The sequence below is a fragment of the Chelonus insularis genome, unplaced genomic scaffold (genome assembly GCF_013357705.1).
Source record: "Chelonus insularis isolate UGA/USDA-ARS -01 unplaced genomic scaffold, ASM1335770v1 contig_82_pilon, whole genome shotgun sequence".
NCBI classification, from domain to species: domain Eukaryota; kingdom Metazoa; phylum Arthropoda; class Insecta; order Hymenoptera; family Braconidae; genus Chelonus; species Chelonus insularis.
In genome coordinates, this window is record NW_023276770.1 from 42309 (window position 1) to 64600 (window position 22292).

General features: G+C 30.9%; 1 protein-coding gene across 6 annotated transcripts in view; it reads right to left on the reverse strand.

The window, feature by feature from the left end:
- Positions 1 to 2842: 2842 nt before the first annotated feature.
- Positions 2843 to 22292, reverse strand: part of LOC118071403 (CREB-regulated transcription coactivator 1-like) — a 108375-nt gene continuing 88925 nt past the window's right edge. For 5 of the 6 annotated variants that reach the window (XM_035090553.1, XM_035090551.1, XM_035090549.1 and 2 more), the window contains 7 exons: positions 12670 to 12831; positions 12201 to 12206; positions 12103 to 12108; positions 11822 to 11872; positions 8644 to 8715; positions 7562 to 7712; positions 2843 to 3864 (listed from right to left, as the gene is read on the reverse strand). In XM_035090553.1, coding sequence (XP_034946444.1) covers positions 3647 to 3864; positions 7562 to 7712; positions 8644 to 8715; positions 11822 to 11872; positions 12103 to 12108; positions 12201 to 12206; positions 12670 to 12831 — 666 coding nt within the window. In that variant the 3' untranslated portion in view covers positions 2843 to 3646. The remainder of the gene's footprint in view (positions 3865 to 7561; positions 7713 to 8643; positions 8716 to 11821; positions 11873 to 12102; positions 12109 to 12200; positions 12207 to 12669; positions 12832 to 22292) is intronic. The other variant, XM_035090550.1, reaches the window with a different exon arrangement.

The window sequence follows — 22292 nt, forward strand, 5'->3', positions numbered from 1 at the left end:
TATAACAATTGATCTTCTTTTATTTGTTTTCCCTATCATTTTCTTTTATCATGTACTGACATGTAATTTAATTTTTTTATTTTATGTATATGCAAATAGATTTCAAACGTTAAAAATGATTTTTCAAAAAAACCTGTGCTTTTCAGTGGTCTGAGTGCACTGCGGAAGACCCACACGACTAATATGAGAACGTACACACATTTAAATCTATAAATTTCTTCATATCAATGAATGATTTCCATTCTCTGGCTCTAAGAAATCTTAAATGTTTTAGGTTTTCTCTTTTCTATTAAATCTTATTGATAAATTCTTTTTTCAATAGAAATCGATTGATCCGTATTCAATGTTCAATGAAAAATTATAAGAATGAATCAGAACTTACAGGTGGTACAAAAATTCGAAATTATGGTACGAGAATGATAGAGAGTAAATGGGAAACCCTATACGCCCTTATAAGAATGAATAGGAAAACAATATATTCCCATTTCATGATTTAGTCTCACCAGAATGAAAATTTTTTTTGAGAATGAGAATTAGTTTAGTAGTTTCGCAAAACTCTTGAAAAAATAAATTAACAAATTTTTTCTTCTCATTATATTAACATGATTTATTACATGATTTTCTATTGTACTTTATCGACTGGTTATTTAATTGAGAATTTGTACGATTATCTATAACTTATTATTGTATAACTCATATATTTTAGTATAAATTCGTAATTGACCTATTTTTTATTTTTTAGTCCCTATTTACAGATAAAGATTTTCATTATGGTAACAAAGATAAAATAATTTGATGAGTATACTCCGCGAATGTGGGAACTCTTACTAAATAGTTTAAAGTTATCTCATTGAAATTATTTGGCAATAGTAGAAGATTTAAAAATGACAATTGTTACGGAAATTTTCCATTTGTATTCCGTTGCATTACTAGAGCTTCTTATTGAACATAATATTCTCAATAACAATCGAAATTTTACATGAGGAGACATAACACGGCACTTTTTTTCAACATTATGATATTGGTTGTTACTTGTGTAATAAGGACATTTTATTATATTTAATTAATTAATAACGTAGAATTCAAGTTTTTTTATTAAAAAATTTAACAAAAATTCGATTAATTAAAAATATGAAATGAATATAAACTAAATTTACATTTAGAAGGCAGCTGAAGATGCTCTCTTGTTCTAGTTTTTTGATAAATGTAGAAATCTTAAAATGTTCTTCTCATCCGGATACTTCTTTTATAGATAATTTAATTGATCACGGAATTAAAAAAAATAATAAATGAATATCTTATTTTTACTATAATTTATTTACAATATATCATAATATATATTTATAAATGATTGCATTTATTTTTTTATTTTTTGTTGTTTATTCTATTTTAATAAAAAATTATCAGAAAAGTTAGATTTTAAAAAGCAAGTTATTACTTTAAAAAATTAATTGACAATTGCAGTAAGTGTAAGTGAGAGCATCTATTTGCCATATGTTTAAATTTTTTTATTATTAACAATTTTATTTACAATTTTTTTTAAATATTATATTACGAAGAGGTATTTGAGTGATACATATACATATGTATGTATGTATATGTATCAAGTGATTAACACATACTTTTTTGAATAAAAAATAGAATAAGTACTATTTTAGATCTTTACTCTTAACTTTCTCTTTAGATAAAGTATAACAGTATAATTTAAATTAACGTGATGAAAATTATGATTCTTCTTATAAAGTTTCCGTTAACAGACCTTATAATTAATTAATAGATTATCCAATTGACATAATGTATTCTTACTTTTGAATAAATCTGTTTTTGATATTTTTAAACGTTAATGCGTTTAACGGCTCAAAATGATATGCAGATAATAAGAAGTATCACAGCGTAACAAAGATGCTTGTTATTATATGTATTCGACCAGTTATTATAACTATGTAATTATAAAATTTTACATACATAAAAAAAGTGGTAGTAATAATAAATGACAATATTAATTCTTAATAAAGTTCTTTTTAAGATGAACTTTTATGCATTGACAATCTTTTAAAACTTTATGTAAGATATATGTAAGTAAGAAATTTTTTACAACGACAACATAACGAAGTTGTCATAGTATGTTTTGTATTTATATTTTATCTTAAAAAAAAAAAGAAAAAAAAACAAATAAAAGTATAGAAGTACATTATTAAAGATCATATTGTAATGCAAAGTTTTCTGGTACTACTCAAAAATAATTTTGAATGAAATAGCAACAATATTTGTAAAATTTTCAATGTTTCTCTCCCTATATACATATATCATTTCATCATCTATATTTTATTTTATAGTTTAATTAGTGTAGCATCAGAATAATAAAGAATAATAACGTCATTAAAAATAGTTAAAAATCTTTATCGAAATATTTTAAATTAGTTTATTCTTAAAGAGAAAGCCTAGACAAAAAATCTATGATTTTTTAAATATCTATTTCTAAAAACACAATAAAATTAACATAAAAAAGTCTCTTGAGAGATTATTTCATAGAATAATATATTTAAAAAATCGAAAAACGATTTCGTATTATTACTGCATTCTTTTATTTAAAGAACAAATTATTTTGTCAATGTTTAAACCAGTTTTTCGAATATATTTTTGATTTTATCGAATAAAATATGAGACATAATTCTTATGTAAACTTCTTATAATTCCTTCATTGTTCGATGAAAACAAAAAACGAACGATGAAAATAACTGGGTCTTAAAATTAAATTGATTATTCTATTATGAAAATTTTATGAATAATATAGTGGAAATTATAATCAAGATAAGTCTACTGTTTATATGTCGTTGTTATTTATCATTTTTATATTTTCAAAAAATGTAATGTATGCCATTTACGCTACGCAAACAAATTTTTGATTTTTTAAAAAAAATTTTTGTAGTGATTAATTTCGTTCATGTATATTTTTTACTGTAGAATATAAAAGAAACATTCCTCTAATAATATAGTTGTATCTAAAAAATTTTATTCCGAAAAATTCACAGTGAAAAAGTTACAATTATTAAGATCGAATTGAATTCAGCATCTAAGGTGAATTTTTCAACTTTAAAAAAAAATTAAAGCAAGGTTATTAAACAGCGCTATATGTCTATCATTCTTAAAAAAAAGAGTAAATTAAACGTTGGACTTACGTTGGAACCTAGCATGAATTTTTTTTTTCTTTGCTTCAAAAATGTCAGTACCTATTCATCCCTTAACTAACGTATTATTTTATGTATTGCATTTCTACGCATTCTTACATTTTTTTTTCTAGTCTCACCAAAACATTTACATTCTTTTTTATTAATCATCAGTTAGGAGTGGGGTTTGACATGTTGCTGATGCAAAAGTAGTGTGTTAAAATAATATATTACAAACATCACACAGTTAATGAAGTTGCAACAGATTACACATCTAACTGAGGGTTAATATTATCATAAAATTTTAAGGTTATAAAAAAATTATTTGCAAATTAATATTCCAAGTCACAGTAACTTGACTATTGAATTAAAATATCAAAATATTTTGAATAACTTTACTATTAAATTTCGAAAACTCGGGACATTATTTGCAGTCAGAGTATCTGTCACTTTCTTTTTAGTTACTTCTTGTTTTATTCTTAAAGACGATCTAATCTAAAATGATCTTCGGCATTAGCGTCAGATATCACCATATCAGGATCAGTGAGCATTTGCAGTCCATCTAAATCAATAGGTCCTAAACCTTGTCTTAAGGCATCATCTGAGGTGAACAAGTCTGGATCAAAGTCACTAGATATTGTTGAGCCAAGATCCTTCGTATATTCTGTACTTGTCAAGTCATCAGTGCCTGAAAAATCTGTAATAAAAAAATATTGAATTTTGTATTCTGATAAAAAATGGGGTTTTTACTGACTAATAAAGAGACATCAGGGTGTGGGGGACTTAAATCGAATAAAGATTTCTCGTGTAGTTAGTACCCAGTGATTATATTTATATATTTGAACAGAAGAGCGCACTACTAAGCCACTGCCGAGACATCTCAAAAATCTCAAAGTTTGAAAAAAATTGTACATTATTAACCAAGAGAGCAAAGTATGGTATTCTGACGTGGGTGTAAAATTGCATCTTGAACCGAAGGTGAGGGTAGCAAACATTCAGGTAAGGATATCTTACTTCGCTTCTATGGCCAACATATTATTTTTTATCATACCATCGTCAAAATTTGAAATTTGTTGTCTGTTTTAAAGTTGACGGAGTTACATTCCCCCTTCGCAGAGAAAAACAACACCCGTATGGGCATGCGAACAATTTTTTTTTATGCCAGATAGAATACGTTACTTTGGGACTTGAAAACATAATTTAGATTCAGCCTGCGCTGAAAGCCAATACACATTTGGTTCATTAGTTCTATCCAACCACTTGATAATTTCCCTATTGCACTGTTTGTTAACTAACTCTCTTGCCTTCCTACATACAAGAATATGCTCAATTTTTTCATTGCTATTCCCACAGCTTAGAGACAATCGTAGATTCATCTGCGTATTTTCGCACAAAAATTTAACTTCTGCCACATACTACACCACCTATATTGTTATTGACCCATCCATCTTCCATGTCATTAATGTACAAATTAAATAATTTCGAGCTTAGGACACATCCTCATCTTACTCCAGAATTACAATTGAAAGGCCTGGTTTTGATATCACCATCTTTCACCACCACTTTTGTGTCTTCATAAATTATCTTGATCATATCGAATATTGTGCCTTTTATTCCAATGCAACTCAATTTGTTGAAAAGATGCTGTTTAATTACTTTATGGAAAGCTGCTTTAAAATCTACGAAGGCTACAAATAATTTTTTCTCCCTCTCTCTTTTGATGTCGCTGATGAGATTATTCAGTATGAAAAGGTGATCTCTTGTACTACAATTGCATCTGTAACTAGCTTGATTTTCATTAAGTACTTTCTTTTTCTCGAGCCACAAATTCAACATATTCACCACCATATCCAAGGTCCAAAAGCATTTACACTATTCCACCAATCTAGAGCCCCCGTGTTTACATAGATGTTTCTGTCCTTTAAGATATGTGGCGTTAACGCGGCGGCAGATTATAGTTCGTCGCACCCTATTTCGTATTGCTCTACATAGTAGTCTGAATATGAGCACGCCGAACCCGCCAAGCGTGAGACGCGTTAGCGACCGTCGACCAAAGCGGATAAAGTTGATACGTTGGGAAGCTAAATTCCGAGCTCTGTGTCTAGGGCTGCAAATTCAAAATATGACCGGTAGAACTAGGTACAACTGGCCAATTGAGGTCGGACTCGTAGTAGTATGTCGTAAGGCCTCGGGTTTGATACGTGTATCTCAATGCCTTTTCAAGGTGCAATGGTGAATGCGCAATGAAAGATGATCTGACTTAATTTTAGGTATTACATTGAGACAAACCGTTTTTTGTCAGCTCTGAGAACCTACACTCATCAGCAGATCCAAAACAGAACCGCAAGCTTCATTATCCCCTTCAACAAAAGTAACACATTCTGATTCGTCATTTTTCTTTCTCCTATTTGCCCGGATTAAACGAGAGGAATTACGAAATTTCAGTAATTTTTTGCTTTCAAAATTACATACAGTATTTTGCGAGCTTCTACAAACATCATACTCGTTATAAAAACCTTGCTCATAACTAATCCGCTCGTTACAATCACCAACTAACTATACATCATACCCATCTTTCACGCTTACATCTAATACATTCTTAACACCAATTATTTCACCACCCACCGCTCTTCTTTTTTTTATACACTTATCTTTAACAGCATTCAAAAAGTACCACTGAAGGCTATCGTTGAATTTCTTCATCCATACAGCTTCTTTTTTTTGGTTAACCACGTCTCCTGTATATGACAATATCAAGATTTAATACTATCTTTATTTGTTCGATACGTCATGTTGACGAAAGGAACAGTTAACGAGGTCTCCTATCAAATGATCCCATTTCTTTCATACTACATTTATCTGTCATTTCATATATCTAACGCTCGTAATATTGCCTTCTTTAGCAAGTCTACATGCTTCATATTTTAGCCATTGTTGTGTGATAGCTTGCCTCTTAGTGTAATTATCATCAATCAAAAGCTCTTTGCTTTTAAGCTCGGTTTTTCGAGCAAAAATCAACTTCTTAATTCTTATTGTTGACACTGTTACAACTAGGGTTCCTTTGATGCAAACTACACTCAAAGCTTTTGGTGACATACGCAGGTCTGTCATAGCAGCATTAAAAATTGTCTTGTCTTTCCACACACTGTGTATTTTTCATTTCAGTACAAAATTTAGTCTTCTTTTTCTTCTTAATCAGACTTCACAATGCAATTCTTTAATAGACAACGAGGAAGGTTTACCTGGTGATCTATTTATGTACACAGTTCCGCACATTCTGTTTATAGTCCAGTCAATGTGCATTTTAAATACGAAATTTCGTGGCACAAGTCGGGACCGGGTTCATTTTATAGAGAAAAATGCGCTATTTAATAAACTAATTCTCAGCCAAAAAAACCAGCCACGTCATATTTTTTTGTTGATTTAACAATTACTTTTTCCGATGAATCCACATATTCTATATAATATTTCGTAAATAAAGCAAGAATCAGACATACTTGACTGGAAAAAATTTTTTCTCCATACGTTAAGGAATATTTTAGTCCGCGTTGTTCCTACTTACAGCATCCTCCTTTATTTTATCCAATCCATAATTTCAACGAAATTGAACTTTAAGTTTGACATTTTTTCAACCATGAAAGTGATTTTATCTTCCATTTCATTGAATCTGATTTGCATCAATTCTTATCATTATTCTCATAGCACTTCCCATGTCTGTTTGTCACATTATTTTCTGACTCTTCTTCTGTATTTTTTTGTTTGTTTTGACATTGTCTCAGTTTTCTTGATTTCGCTATTATGTACATCATTTACACTACTCTGCTGCTTTTGGTATATCTTTTTTTTCCACACAGACCAGTATTATTTATTTATTTATAGTTCACCCCTGCCGCTTTTGAGTAATTCTCTTCTATCTCTAGAAACCTGCTTAGTAAAGTCTTTTCATCCAATGTTCTTTTGTTTCCCAACAATTATGCTTTCGTTTTTCTTCCTTTCTTCTTTTTGCCAACTATATTGACCGGTGTGCTACAACTTATTTTTTTCCACAACAGCTGATTCAAAACAGCCATCCGTCACTCGAAAGGCAAGATATATTATTATTACGCAAAACGCACAGGGTTGGTAATCTAATATTAAAAAAATGTAGCAATAGAACTCTGTGATATAATTTGATTTTTCGTGATTTATGGGAGAAATTATCTAGGTTATTGACACCCATCCTTTAATAATTTATCACTTTTAAACGATTAGAGCTTACAAAAGACGGAATAATGTAAATAGAAGAGATACGAGTCCCAAAGTTCCATAAAATATTACGATTTATTTGTCGATCTCAAGGAAGATGAGATTGAATTGGGTGAGATAAAATTCTTATTACGAAATTACATACATACCAGTTAGTATTATTGTCGGTGTATTAGGTGTTTGTGGTGTGAGCTGTTGCGTTGTTGTCGGGGTTCTTGGTTGATACGCCATTTGAGGACTTGTGCTGTAATAGTTTGTTTCACTACTTCCAAATTCACCACCGACATTAATCATATCATTCTGTAAAATGTATTAATTATATATTGTAAAATGAATCCAAATAATAAGATAACGGGAGAGATAAACAAACTCTCCTGTCGTTGCTATAAACATTCTAATTAGTCCAGTCAAATGAGGGAAATGGGATAATTTTGGTTTGCTGGGGCCAAAGTGATGATTTATAGATGACTAGATCGGAAATTTTACGAGGAACACGATGGGGTAGGTCAAAAATGTTTGGCACGCATAGAGGGGGAGTAAATCGCGAAAAACCGCCCCCCATCGCGAATTTCTCGATTTCTATTATAGATATGAAAAAATGTTTCAAATAAAAGTTGTTCAGAATCTAATTTTAATAAAAAAAGTACTGAAAACTTTTTTTCATATCTATGATAGATAAACAGTTATTCGCGACTGAAGCTTCACTATTGACGAAAGCTTCAGTTGCGTCTAAGAAAATTAATAAAAAATACTTAACGCTACAAATATCACTTTGTGGCGATTTATTTCAAAAAAGGAGATATTAAAGTACATTTTCAGAGAAAAAAATTTTTTTTTTATCAATTTCTTCATTATTTTTATTAACAATTAATTATTTAAATCGTTCTCATTTTGATGAAAATGCACCGATCAGGCCGATTTTGTGCAGAATTAAAAATTAAACAATTCATCTATGCAAAATTCTGCTCTATTTTTCACCTGTTAAAAGTTATACAGGTTTTAATACTTGGGCCCCCGAGCGCGCTTTTCCTCCGCTAGCGCCGTTGGGTGCGACAGAGAGCAATACCACTTTGGCCCCAGCAAACCAAAATTATCCCATTTCCCTCATACAAATATTTTAAAATATATAGTTAGTAGTACTTAATAGATTCCATCAAATTGAATAATTTCGTTCTAGGCGTTTTAAAATTAAAAGAAAATATTTTTGTCGAAAAAATAGTATTAGACTTACGGTAGAGTAATCAGATGTATTATTTGAAGATGCAATAAAAGATCCAATGGTGTTAGGGTCTACAGAATCCATCTAAATAACACACAAAAAATTTGTACTTATTTTAAAATTAATGTGATTTTACATTTATAATTGAATTAAATTTAATTTATAGTTCAGTTCAAAAAATTTCTAGGTAGTTATAATAGTCAATCTGCAAAAAAAAAGATTAATCTGTTAATAACTAGTAAATAATACAAATGGATTCAATCGGTGTGACCAATACTATTTTCAGTATGAAATCATATAATGATCATCGTTGATAAAATTTTTCATCCCAAGTCGCAATAAATTCATTGTTCGTAAAACTATACTCATTGCAAGAACACTAATCTCTACACGGAGAGAATTTTTTCACTGCTTGGAAGTAAAAACAATGAGAAGTACACGATTCGACCTTAAGAAGTAAAAATGTGTGTATCCAGATGTGAATTTCACTTACAGTAAATCAAAATTTACTTCTGTGTACACATTTTACTTCTTAACGTCAAATCGTGTACTTCTCATTGTTTTTACTACCGAGCAGTGAAGAAATTTTCTTTTCGTGTAATTATTGTTTTGTTCAAAGCATTATCTTCGTGTATTGTAAACAGATACGTTTTTCATCATTAAGAAGTATTTTTTAATTTATTTATGTTTCATTTTAACTCATTAAAATTATTAGAGAAATTTTTTGATATTATGTTTGATTAAAAACCGTGTAAAATTTTTACGTCAAAATTGACCATCCAGTACTTTCTAATACAACATTTCAATCAATATGAAAGGTATTAGAATGACGTAATAAATTTTGTTTAACATTTTTTATACACTAAACATAATTTAAAATTTATCACAATGTTAAATTAATAATGTCATTAACAAAGTTTTACATAATGAAATTTGTAGTAGATAAATCAATAACTGACAACAATAATTAATACAATGACGTAAATATTTCGGATTTTGGAGTAATATATAATTACAGACCAGCAAATTTTTTGTTATTTAAATATAATAGATTTAGATACAATAAAAAATTTCTGACATTTATTGAAAATGAATGAGCAAATCGAACCTCTTATTTTGCACCTAAGTAATTTTATGTTAAAAAAAAAATGCTGATTACAAAGAAACCATGTTAGTCCAGTCACATAAGATCTTATCCGCGGAAATATTGAAGTGGATAAAATTTTGATGCAATTTTTGTAGAAGATATATCGCCCTTTAAATGTTTTTTTATGAATTTTTTCATTTTTGTTCTCATTGTTTTCAAGAACTATTACAGATATGAAAAAATGTTTCAGATAAAAGTTGTAGCGGCAACGATGTTATACAAAAAAGTCCACGTTCTTGTACCCTTACCTATAACAGGTAAAAAGTTATCAACCTCTTAATGTTGGTAAAGTTAAAACCGGTGAAATATATTGAACACCCTTTGGGTACGATACTGCTGTGAGAGAGACATAGCTATATATCAGCGCTTGTCATACTCATTGCGAGTTTTTGATCATAATTAACGTGCCTCAACGAAACACAACGTAAACAAAACTCATAAGATAGACGAGAAGGGCTATATAAACATTTAAAATGTAGGAAAGAATTCAATCAACTTTGATTAAAAAACAGAATCGATTGAAACTACTTCAATATTTACGCGGATAAAATCTTATATGACTAGATTACTATTAGGTTTTCACTTTTCAATTGATACAATGCTTAGGACAAAGCATGTTGTAGGAGTTTAACTTATTAAATAATGCAGAATCCTCTTGAGATTTGATATATCATAGATATAGTTGTTATAATCCTATTCAAATTTGTTAATAGAAAAAATCGAAATTCTATGGGTATATAATATTTATTCTCAATTTCGATTGAAATTCAATTTTCGATTGAACTTTTTTAAAAAACAAATATTTCTCTGGCTGAACGTATTTGAATTCTTCGTTTCGTGCTGAATTTTGCTAAAAAGTCTATAGGATTCTACATATTTTAATAGGACAGTTTAAGCAGGGTACTTTGGTAGATAAAGTTTATATTCTATTCAAACTTTTAGAATATCTTTCGATAAAAATAAATAAAATCCTATTAGAAAATACTTCAGTGAAATTATAATATTCAGTGACAGTATTCCTTAACAGAACTTGACAGTTTTTACATAGATTTTTTTGCAAGTTTCTATAAAAAAATTAATAGATTGTAAAGGAAAATGTGACTTAGAAAATATTTTTTCATCACGATATTTCCCATTAGAATTTTGCTGTTCCATTAATACAATTCTGAGAACAAAAAAAAGGCTATAAACTACTGAATTTTTGAGGAGTTCAAACCTATTAAATAATGCATAATCCTATTGAGGTTTGATAAAAAATAAAAAAAATTCTTTAGTTGTATCATCCTATTCAATCACTTAGTATCCTGTTCAAAAGAGGATAAAAAAAGACTAAAAAATCGTCTACATCTAATATCGTTGTTGATTATTTCGAGTTAAAACAGACATTTCTCCATACCTCTATCAAAAGTTGAATTCTTTTTCCTGTTTTTATGCAAAAAAAAAAAATAACTAACTTTTTCTTAAAACATGAATATGCGTGCCATCATAAGCTACAAACCTGGGAAAAAAATTTTTTAAATTTTTGAAGGCTTAATTAGTAAATTGATCTATAATAATTAATTGTACAATAAAGCCATAGCTTACTGGATAAACCAGTATAATGTTTACTAATGCAATTCTAAAGGGTACACATTGCTAATCTTGTTAATCTTTTATGATAATGTATTCAAAAAAAAAGGTATCTTTATTTGATTATTTGCCGCATAATCATAATAATAATGATAAATCAAGGTAAAATGTCCCTCAATTAGAATCAGAGACTTAGAATTCAAGTATCGGTGTTCAACCTTTATCCATTTATGTATATAACTTATTCTTTCTATTGATTAACAAATATTATTTTTTGAGTTATAGTAAACATATATAAAATGTAATATTCAAAAATATGTTTGTGTAATACTATTGGTGGTATGTTAACGTAATATGGAAAAATTTTGAAAATAATAGCTGATATAGACCTTTTTTAAATACAAGATAAAAAATGAAATTAAGTCAATATAAGAAAATGATAATGATGGAAAATTTGTTGAGGGCATCAACTACCTGAGTGGTCCAACCAGATTCCACAAGTTGTTGCACCACTTGTACCCAGTCCTAATAGCAGGTGAGCAGACAACAGATAAAGGTATATTTTAAACATATTTTTCAAAAGTGCTCCATGACTATTTATTTTAATAAGTAAGATTTGAGTTTGAATTTTCAGAAATTATTCTATAAATATATCCAATTTATATAGCAGTAAACGTTTCAAGCATTTTTATTCATTATCTTTATACTAACTCTATGGACTCTAAATACTACAAAATTTTCATATATAAACTTACCACTTCCTACATTTGCATTTGAAAGAAAGATAAAAAAATAATTGGCTTTTAATATTTTTAACCAATGTATAAATATGATTGTTTTCGATTGTACTTACCGCTCCCTTTGGAAGCAACAAAAAATGAGCCATAAAATTATAATATAATATAATAAATTATCAAAAGAATGTCTTCTTTTTTAGAACTTTTAAAATTTTCTACACTGGTAGAAGGATTTCTTTGGATGTATCATAGTTTAATAGAAACAAATAAATACGTTGTTTAAAAAAGAAATTAAATAAATGATTTTGTAAATCATAATGTTATAATATCGTGTTAAACCATAGCTCGAAGAGCAATTACATTATAACCACTTGAGAACGTGAGACAGCCTTGCGAAGAATATTTATTAATTACAAAATATGCATTATACACACAATAACTCTATTTACCATAACGAAATGTTTATTTGGTTATAAGTAATATTTATTTGCATTAAAAAAATGCTGATAACTGTATATATTTTCGCCAAATAAATTCTTCTATCTGTGTACTAATATTTCATAGGATTGATTGATTGATACTTACCATATTAAATTGTTCAAATGTTTGTTGTAAAGCCGCTGCTTGTGCTTGATTGATGAAATAACTATTTTGATCTATGTTATCGTGTGTGAGATTCGTTGATCCTAAGTGATTCGTAGGACTTGGCGGTGCTGACGGATTATTGCTATAACTCAACGGACTACCCTGCAAAACGAAATATATAACTTACATAATGTAAATTCTATCATAAGAATCAATTTGTGCTTCTTTCCCTCGAGTTCGACCGCGTAATGTGCATAATCACGTTGCATAATAATGGATTGATCGAAAATGTATTAAATAGTACTTTTATAGTATATATAAGCTTTCTTCAATACGTATTACGGTGTAATAGTATTAAAAGAGAAGCAAAGAATTCGTCGTTACTGGCTATAAAAAATACAAACGCTTCTGTACGATTAAATTTCTGCCACTTAACAACGACATAGTTGTTATAAACAGAAAGAAGGTCACTTTTATTTATGTTATACGTGTAGTTACTTTCCTTTGGGTGGAAGAAAAAATTTATCGTTGAAAGAACTCAAATATATCGATTAGATCCCGTTTTCATTGTTTGTAACAAATTTAATTTTTATAAACAAAAGTAATAGGTTCGCATATGTTTTGCGTGATTTGTAACTTCATTTTAGCAAAAGAAAGAATCTTGCGTTGAAGAGTTCAAATATATTGAATATATTCCATTTTCCATTTTTTATTACAAATTTAATGGTTATAAACAATTAACATAAACGGATACAGATCGGACGTGGTTACCAACGCTCCGTTTCACGCGTCTTGCCTACTGTATTCAGTGATAGTATAACCTATTAGTGCTAGTATCGAAACGCAATAAACTGTGAATCAAGTGTCCAGTAGCTGTTTTCTATTCGGTGGGAGCACGCTCCCGCATCCTGCTCTTTAGCGGCCTCAAAAAAATAAGAGTGAAATAGATAAATTTGTGTTATTATGAATTCTCTAAACATAGGGAATTCCTTTCAAAGTTCTGTAACCAACCGAATGACCTTCATCAATGCACTCCAAACGGAAAATTTACCCACGTAAAAATAAGCCATCATCCTTAATGCTGTTGACAGCATAACCATACAGGAATATGCCGTTGCTATTGCTAAACCCTGTAGCCCCGAAGATATCCGTTACATGTCAAGAATCTCCAACAACAGAATCTGCATGTACATGGCCACAGAAAATTTAGCTAACGACTTAGTAAACAACCACAGATCTGTTTTTATTCAGCACCACAAAATATCTATTCGTCCTTTACTTGCTCATAACAAAAGAGTTATTCTATCCAACGTACAGCTATTCATTCCTAATAGCCTTCTTGAAAAGAAATTACAAGACATGCAGATCACGCTTACATCAAGAGTTTCCAAATTACGAGCAGAATTCACTCTTCCAAGATTCCAACATATCAGCAGCTTTCATCGTCAAATCTACATCAAGCCAGCATACGTAGACAAAATTCCAAGCTCAATCAAAGTTGATTACTTTGGTACGTACTGTATACCGGATTTACCCATCACTCGACAACCTCACATGTTTTTTGATAGCAGCACTAAGCAATACAGCTTATCCCCAACTAACTAGTCAGTTAGACAGCAATACATTTAAACGAAGTGACGATGATAATGTAAACATCTGTAGTCCATCAACCGAAAATCACACTTCTATAGACAGTCGCGGTATATTCTCCAACGAGTCTTCGGTGGGGAAAATAATACAAGAAGGGAAAAAAAAACAAACGTCAGCATTCTACTACCTCGTCAAGTCCTTCCTACACTTTCGCTACCAACGAGAAAAGCAGCCAGTTTATCGCTCCTGGCACAAAGCTTGTGAGTCATGTATCAAAAAAAGTAAGCCTTCGGCACCAGAGACAGTTCCTAAAACTACTAATGCAGCTGCCTCCATAGTCAGAAAACCAGAAGTTGAGCTAGCAATAGGAAAAGACCCTTCGAACTTCAAGTACAGCTATTTGCAATTGATAAGCTTTCCAGGTAAAATATTTGCTTGGCAAGACGTGAAGCACACACTACTTGAGCTTTAATTAAGTCCTGAAAACCCAGCCCACATGATGAGACAACTGTACAAGATCCTTCCTACCAAAACTCTTCAAGGTAAATTCACAGAAGTAATTAAAAAACCAGAAAATAAATCATACATCACAAAGACTGAAAACGTTGATTCATATTCCTCTGATGGCAGTCTAATAGACAATGAAATGGACATTGAAGATATTGCGAACCACCTCATCACCTACCACCCTGACAATCAACTGATTTAAACAAATTACACATCAAAATGGTTAATAACAATCAGGGAAAAAATTATTTATCTCTCAGGATTTTCTTTGGGAACTGTCGCAGTATCGCTTTGAGGCACCTTGACTTAGTTAGCATCAGCAAAAGATGTGACATTATTTGTGTTGAAACCTGGCTCTCCCCTGAAAATAAATTCTACTGTCCTGGTTTTCTGACCTATAGAAAAGATTGAGTACACTCAAGAGGCGGAGGTATTGTTATACTATTACGCAATAATATTGGATATGATGAAATTGATAATATCGTGGCTCCTGACCAATCCGTGAAAATGTGTGGACTTCAAATAACTTGCACCTCTCCTGTATTAACATCATAGCTTGCTACAGGCAACCAGGGCACCTTCTATCTGCAGACAAATGGAACTCTATAGCATAGCTAGCCATCGAGTATGATAATGCTATCTTTCTGGGGGATTTCAATGCACACCATACGTCCTGGAACTGTGGGTATAATGATGGTAATGGTAGAAAGTTCTTCGATGCAATTGAAAAGCAAGATCTTTACCTGCATAACCATAATACACTCACTCATATAAACTCGCACACTAACCAAAAATCTAACATGGACTTGGTTCTATCTTTGATAAACCTTTGTGATAAAATCCAGGTCTGCTGTGAGGAAGACACAATGGACTTGGACCATTTACCACTATCCATTTTGGTCTCGGCAGAAAAGGGGCGATATCAGAAAAAAACCTTTAAAATCAAATCGTTAAAGACCAATTGAAAGAAAGTAGCAGACATCTTAGAGTCACGGTACCCCGAATTTCTCTTAACAGTGAACAGTAACCTCCTGTTGAAAAATACTTTACGTTCATTAATATAGTGCATAATGCTGTGGTAACCTGCACTCCTATTAAAAAAAAAGTCGTAAAAAAAACCCAGTCTCGTGGTAGGACGCAAAAGAAAATAGTTTCAAAGAATTTGCTGGAAGCTTGAACCTAAGAACGGATTCTACACACGTGTGGAATAAATGTAAGATTTTCAAAAATAGTTGGATCAAAATTCGCCCCCAACATACAGCCAGCAATTTTCAAAGTCACACAAGAGTAGAAGAAGCAAAAAATCAAATTAGTCCCCCCTGGGTTCCAACTAATCCCGACTGGCTTTCTGCTCATAACCACAATCAATTTTTTGACTCGCACTTTACATTTGCTGAATTCAACGCTGCCCTTGCCCCTAAAAGTGCAAAATCAGCGTCAGGCATCGAATCCAACAAGGATTCAGAATGAGTCGTTCATGCCTTGATAACCTGGTAACTTTTTCGCTAGCAGTCGATGAGGCATTTCTGTACAAAAAAGAAGTTATAATAACCTTCCTTGACGTCCAAGGAGCTTTTGACAATGTCATTATCGATATTCTTCTCTCTAGATCAGCTTCTATAGGTTGCTCCGAAAATGTCTTGAAGTTTGTCAAATTTCTAACTCAGGAAAGATTTATTTCAACTGATTACTCGAATAATTGTCTCAGAACAGCCTACAAAGGGGTACCACAGGGGGGGGGGAGTGTTAAGCCCTCTACTCTACACAATCTATGTCTCTGAGATCACCAACAACCTACCAAGAAATATCTTCATACTGCAGTTCACGGATGACATAGCTCTGTATGCCAAATGTACCCAAGCAACTAGCAGCAAAATTTACCTGGAAAAGGCGATTGCAGTTTTTCAATGCAACCTTTCTAAGCTTGGCCTTACTCTTACTCCCTCCAAAACAGCTCTAATCCACTTCAATAATAAGAACATTCCCTCTGGCAGAATCTCAATCAACATTGAAGCTCATTTAGCCAAATCCACAGGTGCAGCTTGATTTCTAGGTATTATATTTGACTACAAATTCTCCTTCAAAGATCATTTACAGCACGTTATTAATAGATGTCACAGATCACTAAACCTAATCAAATTTTTTCGTGGGACTTGGTGGGGGGGCTGGACCTGATACGCTTTTGCTATTGTACAAGATCTTTATGAGATCTGTCATTGACTACGGCATCTATATATACCTACCAAGACAACAGGTCAACATTAAAAAACAGCACTAGGCTACAGAATCAGCACGCCTTGTAATGTTCTCTTAGGTGAGGCGAAGTTGATGTTCATCAAAGATCGAGCAGGGTTTTTCTGTAACTGTTTTTTAATTAAAGCTGCTTCCAATATCAGCTCCATGACCTTCAAGGTGATAAGAGATTACTGGGAAACCTGCAATTCTAAGCCTAGTAAGATGGAAAGAACTCTCAGGCAATGTATTCATCACACCCAGTTACTAGATACATCTTTACTTTCATACAGCAACTTCCTCGTCAGCCTTCAAGATTATGCAACTCTCTACACCACCATACCTTTCAATAAAGACTTAGGGATCTCTCTCAAAGAAGCACTGAACCCCTGTCTAGAGATCGGGCAGTTCACGCAAGAGCATAGTGCGATTTCTATCTACACCGATGGCAGTAAGATCACCAATTCAAGCTACGTAGCAGCAGCCATGTTCTCTCCTGATCTAAAAATCAGATCATCCAAATGCTTTGATCCCAAGGCATCCATATGCACAGCAGAATGTGCAGCCATAGACTTAGCCATGGACGCGGCCTTAGAGCATCTTCACTGATTCACTCAGCGCACTGGGAGTCTCCAGTCACCGAAAATTGGTATAAAAACTAATTCGTACATATTTAATATTATTAAAAAGTTCATCAAAGTCACACAGGATAGCGTCGAGTTCTACTAGGTACCTGCTAATACAGGAATTAGAGGCAATGAAGAAGTTGACCGACTGGCGAAGACACTTGCCAGTCTCTTGATTCTGAGCTGCATGGGGAAGAAATTCTTTGTAAAAAAATTCTTAATGCCTCACACAAAGCCCTGGTTTGTTGAAAGAAAACTGATTCGTGAACTTGTGGTCACCATCAATCGATGTCGAGCAGATCATTATAACTTGGCTGCATCACTCTTTAGAATCAACATTGTTAATAGCCCTGATTACAAATGTGGTATGGCAGAAGAATCATTTTTAGCAGAGCCTGACCTCAAAAGATGTGCTGCAATTATACGATTTTTCAGAATGTTTTGACACAAATTCTTCTATCATAAATGTAAATACTTGTACAGGTAATAAAACTACAGATATTTATTGTACTGCTATAATAACTTCTTTGAGGTTCCTGGCTTAAATAAAAAAAAAAAATTTAACAAAAACTAAAAGTATTCTATAACCTTCCTTACAATGCCCTCTACATTTTTGCAAAATTTGGTCGCAATCAAATTGACCGTTCTTAAGATTACCCCGAATAAATAGACAGACACCAGAAATTTATTTTTATACTACTACATAAATTTCTGGTGTCTGTCTAATTTTGCAAAAATGTAGAGGGCATTGTGAGGGAAGGTTATAAAATACTTTTAGACTATGTTAATTGTTTACAACCATTGAATTTGTTATAAAAAATGGAAAATGGAATATATTCAATATATTTGAACTCTTCAACGCAAGATTCTTTCTTTTGCTAAAATGAAGTTACAAATCACGTAAAACTTATGCGGACGTATTACTTTTGTTTATAAAAATCGAATTTGTTATGAACAATAGAAACGGGATCTAACCGATATATTTGAGTTCTTCCAACGTGATTATACTTTTTGAGCGAACGAAGTCGCTGGAATCTGCTAGTAGTAGAAATTTTTAATCATGTGAAAAAGCATATTTTAATTAAAATAAAATTATGAATATCAATCAAAAGATGTTCAACCAATGAAAACTAAGAATAAAGACAATTATGCTGAAATTATCGCTGGTAAAATTATTTGCATCATAATTGTAAGTAATTACTTCAACATCATCGTGTAGAAAAATTGTATAATTTGTTTATATTTTTTTAGCTACTAATAAGATGCAAACGGCTTTTCTGGATTGCTTAAATAAGTTGTCGCACCAAATTAGAACCTTCCAGTCAGAAATAATTAAGATCAAAGCCGAAATAGAACAATCTAGAAATTCAATGTTAGCACAACATTTATTAGTTAATCTAAATGTAATTTATTAAATTAAAGAATATGACATACCTTTTAAAAACTTAATAATTTTAAAAAATTTGATAAAAATCTGAACAATAACGCTAAATTACGAAAAAAATGTGCAAATATCCTCTTCTGTATATGTTCCATTTTTTTTTTAAATTTCACATTGCAACAAACAAATTTTTCATTTGATGTAATGAAATTTTTTTTTGTAAATATCTATTACGTTATCTAGAGTAGCGGTAGATACTCGGCGCCAAGTGCACATTCACCTTTTCCCTCTCTCTCTCTCTATCTCACTAGCGCGCTCTTTCCCCCATGAGCGCCGAGGCTACCGACTACTCTATACACGAAAAATTTTGTGTGACGTCATCAACGCATCTTTATATGCAAATATCTTTATAATTGCTACATATTATGATTTCATATTTAATAGGTAGTTATCTTATATCATGAGCTTCCAATTAAACGTTAAACGAGAATTTTTTATTAATTATTAACGGAGTTATAAATAAGCCACGCCCCTAACAGCGATATTTCTGCTATTCAAGATTTTTTCGCTCGCTGTTTCACTCTACTTAATCGAGCGCTCTATCATGTGTTCTCTCTTACTGAATGTGTCTTTTGTCACTTTCTTTCACATTGGGCTCCCTACAGTGCCCTCTTTCTTGCGTTATGTATTGTTATCACTCTCTTTCACGTTAACCTCGTGATATTTCCTTCTCTCTTGCCTAACCAAGAGACATCTATGTTCTGAATGATAAAAAATGTTTCCCGCGTGTTGTATATCGATTTAAATAAACTTTTTTAGGAATTATTGGTAAAGAAAAGTATTAAATAATCAATAAAAAATAAGTGTTTGTCGAATAATAACAACAAAAGAATATGATTAAAAAAATAAGAAGTGTTTCCCGCGTGTTGCATATCGATTTTAATAGATTTCATTTGGAATCATGGATAAAATGATGTTCTAGATGATTGAAAGAAAAAACAATTATAATAAATATCCAAAATTGTTATAAATTTTGTGGTTGGCTTCAAATAATGTCCTATTGAAATATCATATTTTTCACTATTTTCATAAGACATTATTTTTTTGAACTTTTTTCTATTTCAGAAAAAATAAGAAACTGGCTTTGCAGAGTAATAAAAAGGCAGAAAATACACCTATGTAGCATAGAAACTATCCAAAATTGTTATAAATTTTGTGGTTGGCTTTAAATGATGTCCTATTAAAATATCATATTTTTCACTATTTTCATAAGACATTATTTTTTTGAACTTTTTTCTATTTCAGAAAAAATAAGAAACTGGCTTGGCAAAGTAATAAAAAAGCAGAAAATACACCTATGTAGCATGAGAACTATCCAAAATTGTTATAAATTTTGTGGTTGGCTTTAAATAATGTCTTATTAAAATATCATATTTTTCACTATTTTTATAAGACATTATTTTGTTGAACTTCTTTCTATTTCAGAAAAAATAAGAAACTGGCTTTGCAGAGTAATAAAAAAGCAGAAAATACACCTATGTAGCATGAGAACTATCCAAAATTGTTATAAATTTTGTGGTTGGCTTCAAATAATGTCGTATTGAAATATCATATTTTTCACGATTTTTATAAGACATTCTTTTGTTGAACTTCTTTCTATTTCAGAAAAAATAAGAAACTGGCTTGGCAAAGTAATAAAAAAGCAGAAAATACACCTATGTAGCATAGGAACTATCCAAAATTGTTATAAATTTTGTGGTTGGCTTTAAATAATGTCTTATTGAAATATTATATTTTTCACTATTTCTATAAGACATTATTTCATTGAACTTTTTTCTATTTCAGAAAAATAAAAAACTGGCTTAGCAAAGTAATAAAAAAGCAGAAAATACACCTATGTAGCATGAGAACTGTCCAAAATTGTTATAAATTTTGTGGTTGGCTTCAAATAATGTCTTATTGCAATATCATATTTTTCACCATTTTCATAAGACATTATTTCATTGAACTTTTTTCTAGTTCAGAAAAATAAGAAACTGGCTTGGCAAAGTAATAAAAAAGCAGAAAATACACCTATGTAGCTTAGGAACTATCCAAAATTGTTATAAATTTTGTGGTTGGCTTTAAATAATGTCTTATTGAAATATTATATTTTTCACTATTTCTATAAGACATTATTTCATTGAACTTTTTTCTATTTCAGAAAAATAAAAAACTGGCTTAGCAAAGTAATAAAAAAGCAGAAAATACACCTATGTAGCATGAGAACTGTCCAAAATTGTTATAAATTTTGTGGTTGGCTTCAAATAATGTCTTATTGCAATATCATATTTTTCACCAGTTTCATAAGACATTATTTCATTGAACTTTTTTCTAGTTCAGAAAAATAAGAAACTGGCTTGGCAAAGTAATAAAAAAGCAGAAAATACACCTATGTAGCATGAGAACTATCCAAAATTGTTATAAATTTTTAAATTTTCGAAATAAATAAGAATAAAAATTAAATAATTTTTCACGTTGTCGTCTTGAGACAGCACGCTCGGAGAGCGCGCGTTGTTTCTAGTAACCTTATTGAACAAAAAAATTAATTTGGAAGAAGAAAATTTTTTTGGAAGTTTGGTGACTGTCTTCAAAATTCCAATTCGTCATTAAACTTTCATTTTGATCGCACGAAATGTTACCGAACTTTCACTTGCACGTATATATACTACTATATAAATTTCTGGTGTCTATCTGTCTGTACGGGGTAATCTCCAAAACGGTTAATTCGATTGCGACCAAATTTAACAGATATGTAGAGGGGGTTGTTCGGAAAGTTATATGCTACTTTTTGTTAATGTTAATTTTTTATAACAATTAAATTTGTTATAAACAATTGAAAACAGGATTTATTCAATTTGAGATCTTTCAGCGGGAAATTTTTTCTTTTACTGAAACAATGTTATCCACTGTGTAAAATGAATATAAACATACTTCTTTTGTTCGTAACATACCATTTGTTGTAAAAGAACAGAAATTGAGTTTTACGATCATTTCCTTTCATCATCAGTAAGAGTGCTCCTGTAACTGGAGGAGTTACCCAGTGAACACAGAGTGTAAATGTGACAGTCACCAAAATTCCATATCAATACTATTCGTTTTAATCTTCAATATCCGTTATTAGGTAAAAAATTAAATAACTAATTGTGATAAATCTATTTTTTGTCACAAATTTTGATATTTCCTCAGTTATTCTGCTCCTTTTAGATTCTTGAAGAACAGAACTTATTATATTATATGGTTTTTAA